This window comes from Hippichthys cyanospilos, chromosome 21 (assembly GCF_059441005.1).
Source record: "Hippichthys cyanospilos isolate Australia breed blue-spotted pipefish chromosome 21, RoL_Hcya_1.0, whole genome shotgun sequence".
Lineage (NCBI taxonomy): Eukaryota > Metazoa > Chordata > Actinopteri > Syngnathiformes > Syngnathidae > Hippichthys > Hippichthys cyanospilos.
In genome coordinates this window covers 8,010,211-8,027,923 of record NC_142389.1, presented here as the reverse complement: position 1 = coordinate 8,027,923, position 17,713 = coordinate 8,010,211, and the positions used below count along the sequence as shown (strand labels likewise).

At 38.0% G+C, this 17,713-nt stretch overlaps 1 protein-coding gene across 2 annotated transcripts in view; it reads right to left on the bottom strand.

Moving 5' to 3' along the window:
• vps50 (VPS50 EARP/GARPII complex subunit) overlaps nucleotides 1–17,354 on the bottom strand; it is a 71,120-nt gene extending 53,766 nt beyond the window's left edge. For both annotated transcript variants that reach the window (XM_088405602.1, XM_088405603.1), the window contains exons 1-6: nucleotides 17,212–17,354; nucleotides 16,235–16,303; nucleotides 8,766–8,888; nucleotides 7,920–7,991; nucleotides 4,017–4,070; nucleotides 46–116 (exon numbers count right to left, since the gene is read on the bottom strand). In XM_088405602.1, coding sequence (XP_088261728.1) covers nucleotides 46–116; nucleotides 4,017–4,070; nucleotides 7,920–7,991; nucleotides 8,766–8,888; nucleotides 16,235–16,303; nucleotides 17,212–17,244 — 422 coding nt within the window. In that variant the 5' untranslated portion in view covers nucleotides 17,245–17,354. The remainder of the gene's footprint in view (nucleotides 1–45; nucleotides 117–4,016; nucleotides 4,071–7,919; nucleotides 7,992–8,765; nucleotides 8,889–16,234; nucleotides 16,304–17,211) is intronic.
• Nucleotides 17,355–17,713: the final 359 nt, after the last annotated feature.

Below are 17,713 nucleotides of genomic sequence, written 5' to 3'. Positions count from 1 at the left end.
AATATGAAGATGAAATGCTGTCAAGCATACAAAGCACACCATTACCTTCTTGCATTTGTGCAAATGACAGCGGCCAACTGCAGGTTGGTCTGTAACGCCGTCACTCTCTCCAGTTCCTGCGAACATAAACCGAAGCACTTCACACTTAAATTTCTCTTAAGTGTTAAAAAGGAGCCCGAGGCAAAGATTGATTTCTCCGATGCAGCCATTTATCAAACAAATCGCTTCTTCAACTCTGAACTGCAAACGCATCAGCTGCAATGTAAGCACACATTAGGAAGAGATGGCTCCAGCTGTGAATGTCTCATGAAATTAGACATTTGAAAGCATGTGAATAACCAAGCCATAGCTCAGAGGAAAAACACACAGAAAAGTAAAGAAATATTGCACTTTCATTCTTGAATGAATTTTCATGTGATGCAAGGCCAAATGAGCACTTTATTTTTTGGTTTCAGATTTTCATGCCATTATAAAGACTGCTGAAGAGAAAAGGAAAAAGGTGAAATAAAAAAATAAAAAAAATAAATAAATAAAAAAACCTTGGGACAAATTGTGCTGTAGCCGCAGCATGTACTCGTCTTGTTTTAGTATTCTAGGTACCGTAGCTATAAATCTGTTGACAACATGTTTATGACAAAATGTGTGATGGGAGAAATAATTCTCAATTTGGATTGCATTAATAAAGAGACCTATCAATGCAAAAAAAACAAAAAAAAAAAACATCACAACAGCTTACAAGCCATCAGAGGGAAGAACTTTCATTGTTATAAATTGTGAATTAATATGTAAATCGCTCACTCATGTTGGCGCACGTCCTATTTTTGTAGCTCCTCTGACTAACGCAATGAATAAATATTTAAGTATGAAAATTGACTAGTGTGGTATAAAACCCAAAGAACTAAACAAGAAATTATATATATACTCCACAAACAGGCACTGGAAAAGCAGGAATGGCAAGTAAAGGTCAAGCAAAAAGAAAATGTTTAGTGTCACTAGATAGTTTTTTTTTTTTGCTCTCCATGCCTCGTTATTCATATATTCATCCGAGGTCTTCACTGTGACCCTCCAACACATTGACTATGCACCGGCTCCTTTTACTAACTGTGCCTCTACATTATAATGATGCCGCTGTTTGGGTCATGCCTTAAGCCTGCTTCATTGTCAAAGAAAGGCAATGAAACAAAGATGAATGGCATTTACGATACAAAGTGCGCAGATCCCTAGAGTTGATATTTCTTACGAATCCACAAGCAAACATGGTTAGCTGATATTAGGCATCTATTTCCTGACATCTATTTCCTGTCAGTTTACAATCTCCTTGAGACCTCAATTGTAATTGGCAGGTCTGATCACCAAGGTTGGGAAAAAAAATACCTCTCTGAATGCGGCAACTGGGGAGCAGAATGAAAGGCGCACGGCTAACTCTAATGAATGTGTTTTCAGTGGAAACATAATTGAGTCCTTGCCCCAGTCCATTCCTTTTTGATTGTGTTTAGCAACCTGGTTAAAACTCCACCGTGGAAATGTATTACATCTTGGAATACAAAGCCAATTCTAAGCAGAGTTGAAGGGAGCAGTAACGGTGCATCAACAGAGCTCATCAAATGTTTCGAATTTCGACCAAGAAAATGCGGTTCAAAAGTTGAATAATCCAAAAACATAAAAGACAGCTCAGACCTGAGGAAACTGAATGTACATCAGAAAGTGTTGCAAGTTTCTAGGAATAAATACTTTATATAAATACTACACATTAACTCTTTCAGAGCCATTGACGAGAATTCTCATTTGTAAAAATAGTAATAAAAATAATAAATACTAAATTCTTGTCAAATACAGTACTGTACTTTTTTTATGGGGGGTAGCTGATACCCTTGACTAGTGCCTATTTTATATTAAGCCAATTGAGCACTGTAGTGATAATTGTGACCATTGGATGGCAGTGTTGTTACACTTACAACACATGCAAACAGCCAGTTCATCAGGCGTCATCCACATCACATTGGATAATCCACATCATTTACTTTTTGTATTTACCATGGTATTTCCAAAGCATGTTCACTTGGGGGGAAAACGTTCATTACGTAAACATTTAAAGATAAAACAGTCAATTTAGGTGTTAATGCCTCATCCATAGTTGATTGCAAAAATACCCGGACGTGCAAAGCTATTATGTGAGCAACTAATTTACTTGAGAATACTTGGAAATTCTCCATAATAAAAAAAATGAAATTTAAGAGGGTGTTTTGTGTGGTACTGACCATTTTAGAGCTCTAACCTCAGGACCGTGAAACTTGAATATTTTTGATCACAGTTATACTGTTCCTAACGGAGATAATGAGATGATTCTTTCTTTTTCCACACTTTGTTCTTAATTTCATCGGTCCTTACAAACTGTCCCAGAAATATTGAGCCTCTGCAATTTAACTGTGTTTCACAATGTCCTTCCTATTCTCACAGATTAAATGTCAGGCGTACTTTTCAATCATATCACCTTGAAATACCTTACAAATGCAAAGGTAAGCAAACAGAAGAGGGTCAAGTAATGACAGGCACCTTAAAATTACACCCATGAAAGTCAACCGCTGGAAGCAGATGAATGACAATAGCTCTGGCCTTCATGTAACCTTCCGTCCTTTCCGAGTGCAAGAGGAGGCCATTTGTAGCTGGCGGGTGTCAACAGTGATCAGACGCAAGCTCCGGCAGAGGGCTACTCCCTCGATTGCTATGAATCACATTAGATGCTTACCAGACCATCATCTTAAGCTCCAAGCTACGGGTTTATATGTCTGTACAAATTATGTTTCCACTGAGGGGCGATACACTGCACGCGAGGACTGGCGAGAGGAAGTATTGTGGCCGGGGGCTGCCTGTTTCGCAGTAATATGCATTTCTGTTTACATCGTAAAAACGATCACACAGTGCAGATAAGGAGACTTAAAGGTGGCGGAGGCAGAAAAAATACAGCAATATGAGCACAGATACGAATTGAGTTTGTCATTCATCTAGGTGTCCCTTAATGCTGATAAATCATTATCATAGTAAATCATAGAAAAATGTAATCGCTCTTTTGATTCATTCTGACATTAGTGTACGAGGACATGGAAAGTGGCCTTTGAACTCCAGAGGGCATATCGGGGACTAACTTGTGTATGTGGGTTGAGATGGGTGGAGGCAATTGCCCCGGCTAATAACTCTCGCTGTCATTTGGATGAGGCAGAGTCACCGGGAGGGTCACAGAAATAATGACCAGTTTACTATTCACAGACTGACCTTCAGATGGCTTAACAACAGCAGTCACCAGATTGCATTCATGCAATCTGCCACAGATTTCCAGGACCAAATGCTAATCATGAAGATTAGTGATGGAACTAGTTTATTTGATCATTTTAAGGATATAAAACACAAAAAACATGCAGATTTACACTGAATGAAGTGATGGCACCATAAATGGTGCACATTGAAACACATGCACCCAGGATATGTATATAGTGGATAAGCATGGTCAAGCTTACTAAATTCATCAATAATAATCAGATTTTTCATGTGGGTGCTGGGTTGCTTAATTACTCCCAGGTCATGACTTTTCAATACAAAATATCGCTCTTGCTGCAGAACGCTTAAGCTGAGAGGAGATGATGAAGACGTCACCAAAACAGACTTATTTTAACAAATTATCTTCCTCTCAAGCAGACATGAAATCTTTTACACACATTTCACGTTGTTGCAACATCATCGAATAGATAGCAAAGAAGGGCTTTTCTGGGATTAAGTTTTAATTTCATTCAGGGGGATATTTTGAATAAAATCAAGCTTCAAACGCCTCTTCAATCGTTCCAACTGTTCCATTTTCACAAGGTCAACCTGCACATTAACTGCAGTATAACAACAATTTCAATGATCAATTCAGAATTCAAAAAAACATAAGCGTAAGTCATAAAAGAACGAATTTCGGTGTGGTTAATTCGATTAAGAACAACAAAAAGCAGCTGTTCAATGGCAATATTTTTCTTTTTTACCTTGACATAAGCAGGCTGTTTCTCCAGAATGAGATCAGCAACCTTTTTTGAAACCTATAGAGAAAGAGAGCAGAGATAAGAATCACTGTGATGAAAGAGAAAATGTTCCTACATGCCACCCCACTTGGGCAGGATAATATGTTACTTTCAGTTTGGAACTTCAGTACAGTTCATTTTGTGCATCGAACACATACTTTTGAAATAAAAAAATTCTAATTTGAATTTGACAAAAGTCAGATTTTATTTTTCACTAAAGAAGGGGTCAGTGAATTTTAATAAGAAACCGTTGAGGTTCAGTGGCTCCAGCAAGGTTAAGAATCACTGCATTAGATAAAACCAAGGCAATCTTATCACTGAAGCACAGCAAGTATAACACACCATCGCTAAGCCAAACATGCTTTTCAGGCAGCCGCTAGCAAGTAGTGAAACAACGGCATATGTAAATATAATCAACACATTACAGATCCTCTTCAAACTTGGCAGGCAAATAAACCTTTATCTATACATTTTCTTCAGCCGTTTATCCTCACTAGGGTCGCTAGCTTGCCAGTGCCTATCCCAACCATTTTCGGGCAGTAGGCGGGGGAGACCCTGAACTGGTTGCCGGCCAATCGCAGGGATAAACAACTACTCCCCCTCCCAATCACACCTAACGACAATTTAAAGTGTCCTGTACATATACCATGCATGTTTTTGAAATGAAGAAGACTGGAGTGCCCAACATAGGAGCTCATTTTAATAAAGTGAGCCCAGCGAGTACATAAGCTGCATGCATTTTGAAGCAGTGGTGTAATTTACTGATTCAGTGGTTCACACTCGTTTCATATAATGAGGTTTATGCTCCCTTAAATTGTACATTTGGTGTTAAGCCACTTCACTGCCCCTAACTGAACCACATGCACACTAAATATAAGGTCCTTTACCAAGGAGACTTTCAGCAAAGACGTGGGGTTCGTGTAAAGGTATGAAAGCCTCACGAATTTTTCAGCAACATGAGAAGAACACCAGCTTTTCCACCACGTTATTAACATGGCCTCCTCTGGTATTAGTTCAGCTACCGCTTCTGAGGTGAAAGTCAAAGTGCATCTTCGGATAATGCCAGTTTTCACAGCGCCTGAGGTCTCACAGTGCGCCAAGGCAATTAGCTAGGCGATGAACCTCTGCCGGGAGTGAGTCAGAGATGCCAATTAAGCTCAGATGCTGTGGCGGACAGACAAGGCAGACGTTTTTTCCCCAAAATGATACAAAATGTCTACTCGACCAAGGCAAAGAGGATTCAGCCAAGGAGGTAATACATACAGGTTATGCATCTGGCTGTCATCCCATTACGAACCAGAAATAATTGCATCTCGGTTCTGACAAAAGGGAAGCCAGTCACAGGACAACCCCGTGGCGAGCGCATTAAAGCACCATCATCGCTTCTGCACAGGGATAAGCTTCATTTCACACACCGACTACTCGGATGTAATGAGGTGTGTGCCCAGTGAGTCTGGTTGTGTACACTGTAAATGTACACACATAAACCACCCACGACTCGAGATGGTCTTTTTATTCTTGGCAGAGGGATATCTGCGATGGTGAGATGAAGCGTATCACATATTGCTCACGTTTATGACACCATCTTGCAATAACTCTCTTATCTGGCTGCTCTAAAGCAATGGGTCTCAACACTTTTTTTTTTAATGATGAAATATTTTGCAGCCGAGTATTAAGGACAAAGCATTTTTTTGGATAGAAAACAAAAGCAACGTAATGTGTGAACCATGTCTGATACATTAAATTTAGAAATACTTTTGTAATGATATCTCTAGTTGTATTTTATCCAGCAAATCTAGAAAATAAATCATGCCAGCTTTTTTTTTTTTTGCTTGTCTGCCAGAAAATTGTTTAATTAATGAAAATGCATCCATATAAGTAAGTGTAATAAATTAGTAAGATTTTTTTTCATGTTTCTATTCATTTGTTCTTAATTTGATACATACTGTTCCTGTTCCTGTACTGTTACTGTCACCGCATCCAAAAGCATTAATCTAGTTTTGCTGATCCCTGCATAAACTACCATATGTTAAAATCTCATATATACCCTGAAGTGTCTTCATATATCCCCATTTGAGAACCACCGCTCAAGAGTAATCATTTGATGATTTGCTTGCTGATAAAATCTTGCTTAAAAAAAAAACATCAGCTCCTAGCTCTCAGATTGCATATAAAAAAAATTGCATGTAAATCCAAGCCCATCTGGTGATAGAAGGATATTTCTTTGACTTTAGGTTTGCACCCAACCAGTACATTAACTTTCAATCTGTTTACTGGGGTGTTTCCAGAAGCACGCTGCACGTCACCTGGCATGAACATCCAATTTAAGCAATTCATTACCATACTCAAGCTCCCAAGAAGAGGCTTGCTTTTTTTTTTTTTAACTAATCCCATGAGGAATTTTCTTATTTTCCTCTTGATGCTTTGTGTAACAAAAAGAAACACACAAAATACTTAAACACGAGCCTTAGTCATTCTATTGTTTACTAAACTTCAGAGCCCTACAGACCGAGACGAAAAAACTGCTTGAGGTTTTATAACTTTTTTTTTTGCCCTGTCCTTCCATTTTCTAATATATATATATACATACATATATTTTTGTTTCCTTTTTTTTCATGTCACAAGACACTGAACTGGCTAACTGTTGAAGATGCAATTGAATATACAGCTGCAGTGTTTTGGCGGTCACTAGAACAGTTGCCATGGCTTTTCCCTTGAGGTGTCTGGAAGCTAACCATGATATAAGAGTAGAGCTGAAAGATGTACTCCAAGTATTTACCACGCCACTAGCCACAGAAAGTCAAAGTGTTTCTTAATTTATCCGCTACCTGACATATAATGTCACATCTACAAGGTTCAAAAGGGGAAACTTGATAAAGAAGAATGAGCTGCTGAACAAAAAGTCTTTTTCGAAAATTATCACAAATCTGAAAAAATAAACAGATCAAACCTAAAAGGGCAAACCAAGTAAAACGTTTTCTTTAAAAGAAATCAGTGGTTCTCAAATAGACGTACTTGACATCACTTCAGTGCTTTTTAATGGTGTGACAGAAACAGTACATTTTTCTTTTCGGATTAGGAGCAAATTACTTGTAACATGAAGCAATTTATTGCCAAATTATGTTATAGTCACTCCTTGGCAAAGTGCTGCTTGTATTTATTTTGTTAAGTTTTCTATAGATGCACATTGTCATTAGTGATGCATTTTTCCATCAGACAGGCCAGAAATAAGAGTCAGTGTTGTAAACAATATGTTCTGTGTGCCCCTACACGGTATTTTGCTGAGTATTGTGTTTTTGGAATTACAATTAAGCAGTCAAAATCATTTGTTTTTAAATCATTACAAGGACGGTCATTTTGCCAATTGCTGTCAACTGACAGCATGCTCAGGTCTATGGTAACGACCATTCACAATTCAGCTTATGAATATCACATGTCACAACTCAGAAAAAAGATGAGCCATGAGTGGCCTTAAGCAACTGTGCTCCCGAGATGGATGAAAACAAGTAAACTTGCAATGTTTAGATTAGTGAGGGCTTTCTATTTGCATGTATTGCTATAGTGACAATTGTGTTGTATTGTTAACATTTTAACACTTTGTGGTTGAGTGCCATTGACGTAACAGTACCAAGGAGGAGCCATCAAACTCAAATGGCCTTTTTTGTTTGTTTTAGGGAATGGCTGACAAAAACGCCTGGGAGAAATGTATTTAAAAATAAAAATAAAAAATAAACTATGGTAAGTCGGAATGCTTGAAATTAGCTGGCGCAGCCTCTTTTTAAAAGAGTTAAACTGTAAAGTTGATTATTTCCATTTCAGTTTCTCAGCCTCCACTGCTCATCTCTTGTGTGTGTGCGTCTGACTTACAGCTGCCTGTTGTCTCTTCAGTCTGTCTCGATATTCTTCCAACTCCAGTAGGTTCAACTCGATTGGGAGTTTCTAAACAAACACAACAACAACAACAAAAGTTAGTTTGCAATGCGGCCACTCACAGACTGAGACGCAGCTTCAAAACAGTTCCTCATTAGAAAAAGTTCTAAACAGGGAGAGACACGACGTCTTGGCACTTGGGAGCAGAGGAGGTTTTTACTGCTAAGTATCTTAATTTAAAATATATCTCATGAAGCATTCAGCTGAGTTCAAGATTGTCTCGCTGATCTGACTTGCTCTTGTATTCAATGAAACGTAAATAATTAGCTCAATTTATACACTTCATGAGATCATATTTAGGATAGGCCAAGAAGGCAGAGGACATTATTTAGTAAACAGTAAACAAACTCAGCTGGGTAAAGAAGATATTACAATTCCATGCCCCAAAGGATGATAGGTAATTACTTTCCCCTTGATTGAGAGTCTCATTTCAGGTGGTGTGGTGAGACCAAGATAAATCTAATGAGATTTCACACCCTCCTTCTGTTCAGTGGATACAATCCATCAGTCTGGATGTCAATGGATTGAGAAGAGGAAGTGGCAGCAGCTCAGATGAGAAACCAGGAAGCGCGGGAAACCATCAGACTTTCACAAGTGTCCCAAATACAGTATTGCTATCGCACGCGGTGGCCTTGATGGAATTACTGCCATATCGAGGAGAGGGGAGTGGAAATTGTGTGGCAGTCATCAATTTTATAGAAGAGTGAGTTGTTATTCATTCAGTTAGTCAAGCTCACAAAAAGAGACTTTTTTATTTATTTATTTTTTTTTTTTTTTCACAACCTCCAGTTCATGCTGCACCATATCAAAAGAGTCGTTGGAGAAGTAGATCTCCTCGATGCTGTCGATGATCTCCTGCTCGGCCTGAGGGTCAATGGGCTGTTCTCTGAGCTCCCGCAACTCCTCCTGAAACATCCGGAGAATATTTTTAGTTTTTTGAGAGTTACAGCACTAAGGAACATACAATCATAACTATAAATGTGACAATTAATAAGGCCAGTTAACAAAACATTGCAAAAATTAACTGCGCCAATTTTTCAGCCATACTTTTGACTCAAAATGGCAAAAAAAAATGCATTTTTGACTTTCAGCTGAAAGACAATTAAAACTGAAGTAATACATCCAAAAACAGATGTTGTGATGACGCAAAAACCAGCAAGCATGTGTCTGAATTTCAAATGACCAGACAGGCAGGTCAGTGTCGATCTTCAACTCCTTTCCTGGGACTACACGCAAGCCAAAAAACAGATCTATAAAGAAAGACGAACAACTTCACGTCACGTTGGGAAGGCCAACGTCAAGATAAACACACCAAATAATCAATAAATACATGGGCGTCAATGCAATAGCTGTACTCATTGGTAATTGTGCTAGCGGAGCTCCTAGCTTAAGTCATTGGGCCTCCAATACCAAAATACTGCCATTAAATAAAAAAAAAAAAATCAATTACGTCATTGTATAATACGGCACAAGGCTCGAGCATTAGCGTAGGTTGGAAACTATGAGTGTGGTGCATTCAAATGCAGTTGGACATTTCAAACTCAGACAGAAACAAAGCACAACATCGAATTACATGTTAATAATAGCAAATGTGTCAATGTGGGTTTAAATCTGTAATAGCTGGCATATACTGTATCAAGAAAAACGATTGGGGTGCTTAATTAAAATAAATGGTCCATCTAGTCACTTATTATTATAATACTTATAATACTAGGCTTCTGTCTTTCTTTTTAGTGGTGTGTCAATGAATCAAAATAAAGAATAAAACTACCTTTGTTGTAGATGATTATTATAAAATTATCCACCAGTTTGTTGTTTTTGTTTTTTTCTACTGAAGCACATTAAAAAATAGTTAAATGTAAATAGGTGTTAAAACACTGAACAAGAATAATATTCAGTCATAGTATGCTACTATTTCATTATTTCATTTTCACGAATCATTAACGTACTTGTGCAAGGCGCTGCGTGTGATGTTACAATCTCTTCTAGAAGGCGGAATGTGAAAAAAAAAAAACATTTTTTTTTTCAGTTTCAGTTTTCAGGTCTTTGCCAAGCGATTCACATTTTTGGTTTCAACCAACCATTTTTATTTCCGTGCGTCCCAAATATTTCTCAAAACAATATGTATACCATTATAGGAATAAAGCAGATAACGTCAGAGTTTTAACAGGCAAAGTGAGAAAGCGATTGAATGAAAATCAGATGGATAACAATGGGCAGTGAGAAAAAAACGAGAAGGAATAAGAATGTGGTTTGAGAGAAGATTACATGTTATTTCATTGGACTGCTCTCATGGGGGATATCGGTAGGAGTTGGGAGGAACAAAGAGAGGAAATGAATGACTGGAAAAAAATACCAAAGGAGTTTCGCTCCCTTCAGAGCATCTGTGAGAACCGCAAGAGTGTTATTGATTAACATGCTGAGCATCCGCCAGGGCTTATTACTGCAAAATCTTTCAGATTTGAACCCTTACTCGCTGGCGTTAATTATCAGGTATATGGTCGAAGGTCAATAACAAAATGTGATGAAATGTTTGAGTCTGCATTTTTAAAACAAGGCAAAGTTGATTCGTAATTGCTTGCAGTGTAAACAAAGGTCACTATCACCTGGAACAGCCTATTTTTTTTAATCAGATATAAAGCAACATTATGTTTTAAATCAACTTCTTTGTCAGCCAAGTAGCCCTTCACCAGCGCAGGCTATTTTTGGACGAAAAAAAGACAAAGTGCTGTGACATCTACGTCTGATTTAATAAACTTTTAATCTACAACTGTAGTATTACAGCTAGGTGTATTTTATTCGCAACCACAGAAGACACATTGTGTAACATCATCTGTTTCATTTCTGGCTCATCTGCCGGACAATTGCAACACTAATAACTGTGTGTAAAAATTTAAAAATCGAAGGCAAGCAACGTTTTGCAAAGGAGTCATAGTAATTAGATATAGATTGTTTCTTGTTCCCATTCATTTGCTCTTAATTTGAAAAGGAAGACGTACTCTTCCTGTCACAACATTATAAAGCAATATGTTAGAGTTGCTGATATCATGTTAGAGCAGGAGCTTTTGAGTATCTTTGGTATTCAGCTACCGGACCAAAAAAAAAAAGTGCACATAAAATATTAACCCACCATTAATGCCAAACTAATGAGAGTCCACAGCTTGTGTCTCTCTTCACACCAAAAAAAAAATATATATGTCAGTCCAATCACAGCCACAATTCTTAATGCATTTTACTCTTGGACTCATTTTAGCTCTATCTCACATACCCCTATGAGAGAATCAGTTTTAGATGATCCAACTAACTTCACATAAGAGTTGTTCAATTCAAGCTAAAATGTACTACATTTGAAAACAAGCTCAAAAATATGACTTGGCACTCAAGGGAGAGGTCAAGTTATTTTCCAAATAATTTGGATTCATCCTCTAAAGTCTCTGCATATCTGTGCCCCTGGCAATCAATCACACAACTGTCTCCAAAAGCCAAAAATGTCAGCTTACTAAAGGTGAAACTGATGAAATGAATAACAAAAACAAAAACAGCCGCATTTGAATTTATAAAGCTTTATATACAGTTACACATATACTGCATTTGAGTGAACATATAAATAAAACATCTCATGTACCCGAAGGTAATGCTGACTGTGACTTCTTTTATGTGTAGAATCGATACATTGAAGCATCAGCACATTCAAATCTGTTGCAACTAAAAATAGACTTGGCAAGGTTTGATGTGGAACTAAAGGATAAATATGCCAATGCATAGGCACTTATACAATTAATGTCCTATTTAATCTTTCCTCAATATTGCGACTGCGATTAATAAGCGATTATAAGCAATAAATAAATCTGTACTACAATAAACACAACAAATCAAGGCAAATGAACCATAAATTTACATGAGACAGTTTTTCTAAGCTCTCTAAGAGTTGCTAACTTACTAAATATTTTTTTTACATTTTTTTAAGCAATTACTAGCAATCAAGGAGACTGATAACCGATTTGTGGAGCTAATGTTCATTTTCAGTAAAAGGAAGAGTATCGGTATCTTTATTGAATTGTCTTGAAGCATATCTTTCCTGAATAACGTTTTGAGTTGCATATTGTGCATTATTGATTTATTTTTTTGAAAAATAAAAAGATACTGTACAAATACACATATATAATACATTACAATACACACACTTATTTATTTATAAAATAAAGCCAACAAACCGCAAAGAATAGTTTGATTCTTGCCCAAATTGCAGCTTTTGCGATTTGAAACCTCACGCTACATTGTGTAAATTCAAATTCGATTCATCGTTCATCCCCATCGTTCGCATTTGAGCTCCTATGATATACGCCTCATAAGATAAGTCTGATCAAGTGAACTTGGTTACACACCCACCAAGCACCAAATATTTCCCCCACTGCTATCAGTCTCAAGTTTGGAGAGAGGAAGCCATGTGTGTCATCCATGTGCCCTGCATCCAGGTGTGTGTGTGTGTGTGTGTGTGTGTGTCACATCTCAAATATGTGAGACAATTCTGCTGAGTAAGAAAGGCTGAGTATTGTATATTTGCCGTATATGGTACCGTATAAGAGCATTCACAAAACGTGATTGAATGATGGGAAGTGTGTGAATGAAGCACTGCACGCAATTTGACTCGGGTGAAGAGAGCAGGAACCCCCAAGGGAAATGTGTGGGCGAATGCGTTGAGATTGGAAACGAGGGGTGAAGGCACAGGAGATCACAGTCCGCCATAAGAAGGGTAGGTGGGAAATCAACTCAAACGGGAGAGAAAGTGAGAGGGGGCGGCGGGGGTTGGTGATGACTCATTGCTGGTGGAAGTTCTAGTGTAGAGACAAGAAAAAAGATGGATGAGCAAAACAAAAAAGATGTCTTCTGTCCCCGCCTCCATGGTCATCGGCCACACTTGGAGTTGCCATCACGGGCAAAACTTCCACACTCAAAACTCTCAAACTGAATGAGTCAGTGGGAGGATATTTTGTGCGCACGTGAGATGAAGCTTTGATCAAATTTCACTTTGAACGAGGCAGAAAAACCAACCCCTCTTATCCTCTGTGTAAATCAATGGCATTCACGTCTCTTTATTTTTTGCGGAAATTACAAATCTATTTGCATTCAAATTGCAGGACACTGAAGAGACACTATCAAAGAATCAAAGAGAATATCAAAGTCTCGAGTGCTTCCCGAACGTTGACAATCAGAAACAGGATAAAAACGGACCTTGACGACCACGAGGACTGAAACAAATGAGTTACGAAACAATCAGGGCTTCGTGGAAAATCCTGTGAGACACATGGACGTTACCTGAGCAAGCTGGTCTTATTATTTCAAAGATGGGAAATTCTCTTTAGAGCTCCACCGATTTATTATTGTTTTAGGGCTCATACCAATTATCGGAGGCCGGGAACCAATATTTAAAGCCGATGTCATTTCAAGTAATCAAGGAATATTTATTGCAGTAAAACGGGACTATTTTTAATAATACACACTCCAACACAACTTTGTTTTAACTACTTCGGATCTCTCAATCAACACAGAAAATCGCTCTTGTGGCGTGCGCACAAACATGGCCCCTCTGACCCCCTCACACTTATTTCTTTCACCAACACCAGAAAAAAAACTGGTGTGTTTGATACAGGGTGGAAAAATTTCAGTCATGCTTTATTCTGTGCATACAGACTGTGCGCTTACTGTGGGAGTGACACTGAGAATGACATTGAGGAAGGCATTTTAATAAAGCATATCAAACCCTATGTCCTGGTACTCATGTGAGTAACCCATGAAAAAAATGATATGCAGCCCTGTATATGGCACATTCAATACACAAGGTAATGTGCATTTCATGATTAAAAGTTTGATAGTCTCTTTAAACTTAACTAACTTTGAAAATGATATATATGAATGAATCTTTATTGACGAGAGTAAATGCAGTCAGACATATAGTTACAGCTTATAGGCTTGCAGCTGATATGATATGTGTACAGGTTACAGTGAATGTTAATTCTCGACTCTGGTCCCTAGTTAGGCTCTTCCATAACATTGCATTATATAAAAATGTAAAATATACATAAAAAAAGACACTACACAATTTAAACATTAAATAGTTCAATATTAAATAAAACGTCCACTCTGTATAGTTGATTTGTTAAGATTTGCAATGGCTATGATTTTAAAAGAAATTCAAAACCAAAACAAAACATACTGCCACACTATTTACATAAATTTGTTTTGCTGATTGTATTACTGAGAATAATTGTTTTTGGGTGGGAACTTTAGTGACTTTCTGGTAAACTACAATTTGATCATTTCAATTTGATTTATTGAAACTACTATTGGGAATAAATGGGGCATGTTATGTCATGGTATTAGTGCTTTTTTTTATCAGTGGGAATTTTTGACAGGTTTAAAATTAACTGAATTAGTTAAATTCAATAAATGTGGCTCGGTGGAAGAGTGATTAGCACGTCTGCCTCACAGTTCAGAGTCCCAAGTTCAAATGTGCCTCGCTCTCGCCTTTGTGTGTGGAGTTTGCATGTTCTCCTCTAGCCCGCATGGGATCTGTCCGAGCACTACGGCTTGCTCCCAAACTCTAAAAACATGCATGGCAGGTGTATTGGACATCTAAAATTGTCCTTAGGCTGTGATTGGGTGTGTGAATGATTGTTGGTCTCTGTGTGCCCTGCGATTGGCTGGCAACCAGTTCAGGGTGTCCCCTCACCTACTGCCCGAAGCCCGCTGGGATAGGCACCAGCAAGCATGCGACCTCAGTGAGGATAAGCGACTCCAGAAAATGGATGGATTGATGGATGGATAAAATGAATGAGTTAAATGAGATAAATGTTGTAAATGTTATTTAACTGAATGATAAACAATCCACTGAGGGAAACTCGGTCAGATTGGTAATAATGGGTAATTTGGGGGTGAATGAGAAAAATACAGCCCTCACGGCGTGAGTTTTTTAATATTTTGAAATCAGGATGAAGTGAATCGGATGAGTTATGCGGGGGAGATGCATGTCAAAGGAATAAAAATAAGGAAGATGACGGGAAGGCCTTCGACCATGTAGTGACTAGAGCAATGAGGACCCCTACTGACCTAAAAAGTAACTGCAGCTTTTTTTTGTCTGATTCAAGCCTCCTCCCATGAGAGGGAGACGCAAGCTCATTTTCTTATAGAACGCTCTCGTTCCAGGTTAAACTTGCAAGTCATAATCTACAAGGGTGATGCAGCATCATTCATCAACCATCAGTGAGGCAGATGTAGCTCTCAACTTCTGTTGGAAGCCAATGCTTTGAATCATGACATGTGATACATAAATGTTGCCAAACGGTGAGGTTAATGAAAAATAAAAGGCAGGATGCAAGCATATGGTCGACCAACGAGCATCCTCTGCTGTCATGTTCCACCCACAGCCATAATGAAGTAACAAGTTGTAATGTGTGTGTGTGTGGGGGGGGGGGGGGGGGGTCATGAGGTTAAATCTAAGTCATAAAATTGCAGAAAAAATTAATGTTATAAGAATTATATTTGGGAGGGGAAAAAAGTTACAATGTAAAAAGGATAACATTTGTATCAGGCATCAAGTTGTAATAAATGGGAGATGAGCGGTGTACGATTTGTATCCCAAAGATACAATATCTTGTCTTTAAACGATCAGAATTTTCAAGCTGATCATTGAGTTAAAAATCAAAAATCACTGTTCTGATCAGAGGGGGAGTGTTCCCATCTAAAATGTGCACTAATCAACGTTATAAGGTAGCAATGTGCTGAGTCACCGCATGCAATCATGCATGACTGTGTTCCCATACTCTTAAAAAAAATTTGAGACTCAATATCTGTGAAACTAATCATCCAAACGAAAACATATTTATGGGTTTGTTTAAATGGCATGAGATGTAGAGGCAGAAGTGATAGAAGTCTTCTAAAACTAGGAGCTCAGCCACCCTTTAAATTTGCGATTTCGACAAACCAAATGATAGAGAAAAAAACACCTTAAACTGTCATTCAATTGTTTTTTTTTTTTGAGTAAACTATTGGCAAGATAGACCTAATATTTTGGATTTTTCCTATCAATAACTATCTTCGTTGAAGATTTTCTGATGGTGAAGTCGGAAATTTTTCATAAAATTGATGAAATGACACGAATAACCCAGAAGTGCTCAACACTCTCAGTTTTGTTAAAGGTAAAGGTTAAAGGCAGTCCCAATGATATCAAACTCAGAAAGACTGGTTGAATTTACCTTGCTTGGGATCCTCAGGTTCTCCACAGGGCTGAGGTCCGTCATGCTCTCCTGAGGGCTTTTTAGACCCTATAGAAACGAACACGATTAGATTTTTTTAAATCAACTTTGTGAATTAATCCAAACGCTCATGACATATTTTTGCAGTTTTGAACTTGAATCAATTAAGTAAGTTTTGGAATTTCTGGGGACTCCATTGCACACAGTGTGTATATCTGAATCTGAATTCAGTGAAAATGTTAAGGGCATGTCACTTCACGCGGGGTCATATAGATGACAATGAAGAGAACTGTAAATATTTTTGAATGACAAACACGTACTTAAAAATATTTTAAACTGTATTTATTAGCCACAGTAAATGTCAAAAGATTATAAAAATAGCCTTTTTTCCTCATTTTGCAAGGGGTGCTGGCATGCACATGCGGAAATTATTTTCTTTTCAGCACATGGTCGACATGAGACCTAAACGTATGGTTTGTATTTTTTATGGTTTTATTGTCAGGCAATTTTCTGCAACGGGAAATGGGCATGTCATCTGACTCAAAAATGCCTTGTTTCTCGCCTTCGAGTACAAATTCAAAGTGACAAATGTTTAGTCCACATTGGCAACTACGTGATCTTGCATTTTTTGTCTGAGCTGGTTCGGTTCTCACCACAAAAAAGTTCACTCTAAACGATGTGAGAGACGACTTGGTGTGTGCTGTTATTCATGTATTGTGAGGATGGTAAATAATGCATTGCCATCGCATTGTAATGTCCGATATGCGCTAACGCACAGACATTTTCGTCTAATGAGCTTATTCGAACAACGTAGGTACATGTCAATGACAAGACAGTTAGTACACTGGCTAAACGTGCATTTGGTTCCCCGGTTGACACCTGTCAAATTACCACGTTAGCTGTCAGGCTAGCATGTTCTCCAGTGTGTCTGCGACAAACGACAAGAAGGTCATTTTATGTGGATTCACATTACTTACCTGTCGGGCCATTAGAGACTTGATTTTCTGCATCGTGGCACTGAAATGTGTCCAATAGACAAATAAATGGCGATTGCTCTACCTATGTTGTCATTTTAGCGATACGCTTTCATCAATACGGTGAAGGACGCCATATTTGTCAGTCACGTGACCCACGAGCTCGCAAGCCCCGTGCTTGAGAACGCATTATGGGAAACGTAGTTTTGTTTTTTAATATACAATATTGACATTTATTTTTTGATATTGTGGTTCGAATTATAATTTTTCAAAAAGATTCTCAAATTGTCCAAATGTAGGTTTTTTGTTTAGACCCTGTTGTTCCAAAGATGAAGTCAGTCTGCCTTCAGATTCAGCACAACACTTCTCTCACGAAGGACACCCAGTTTGTATTCATACGCCTCCCTGATCATTTGATAAATTTGAACACAGTTCAAATGATAACAAAGTAATTTTAGGCACATAAAGCAGTTTGATATTTTCACACGTTCATACCTCGTCTTCG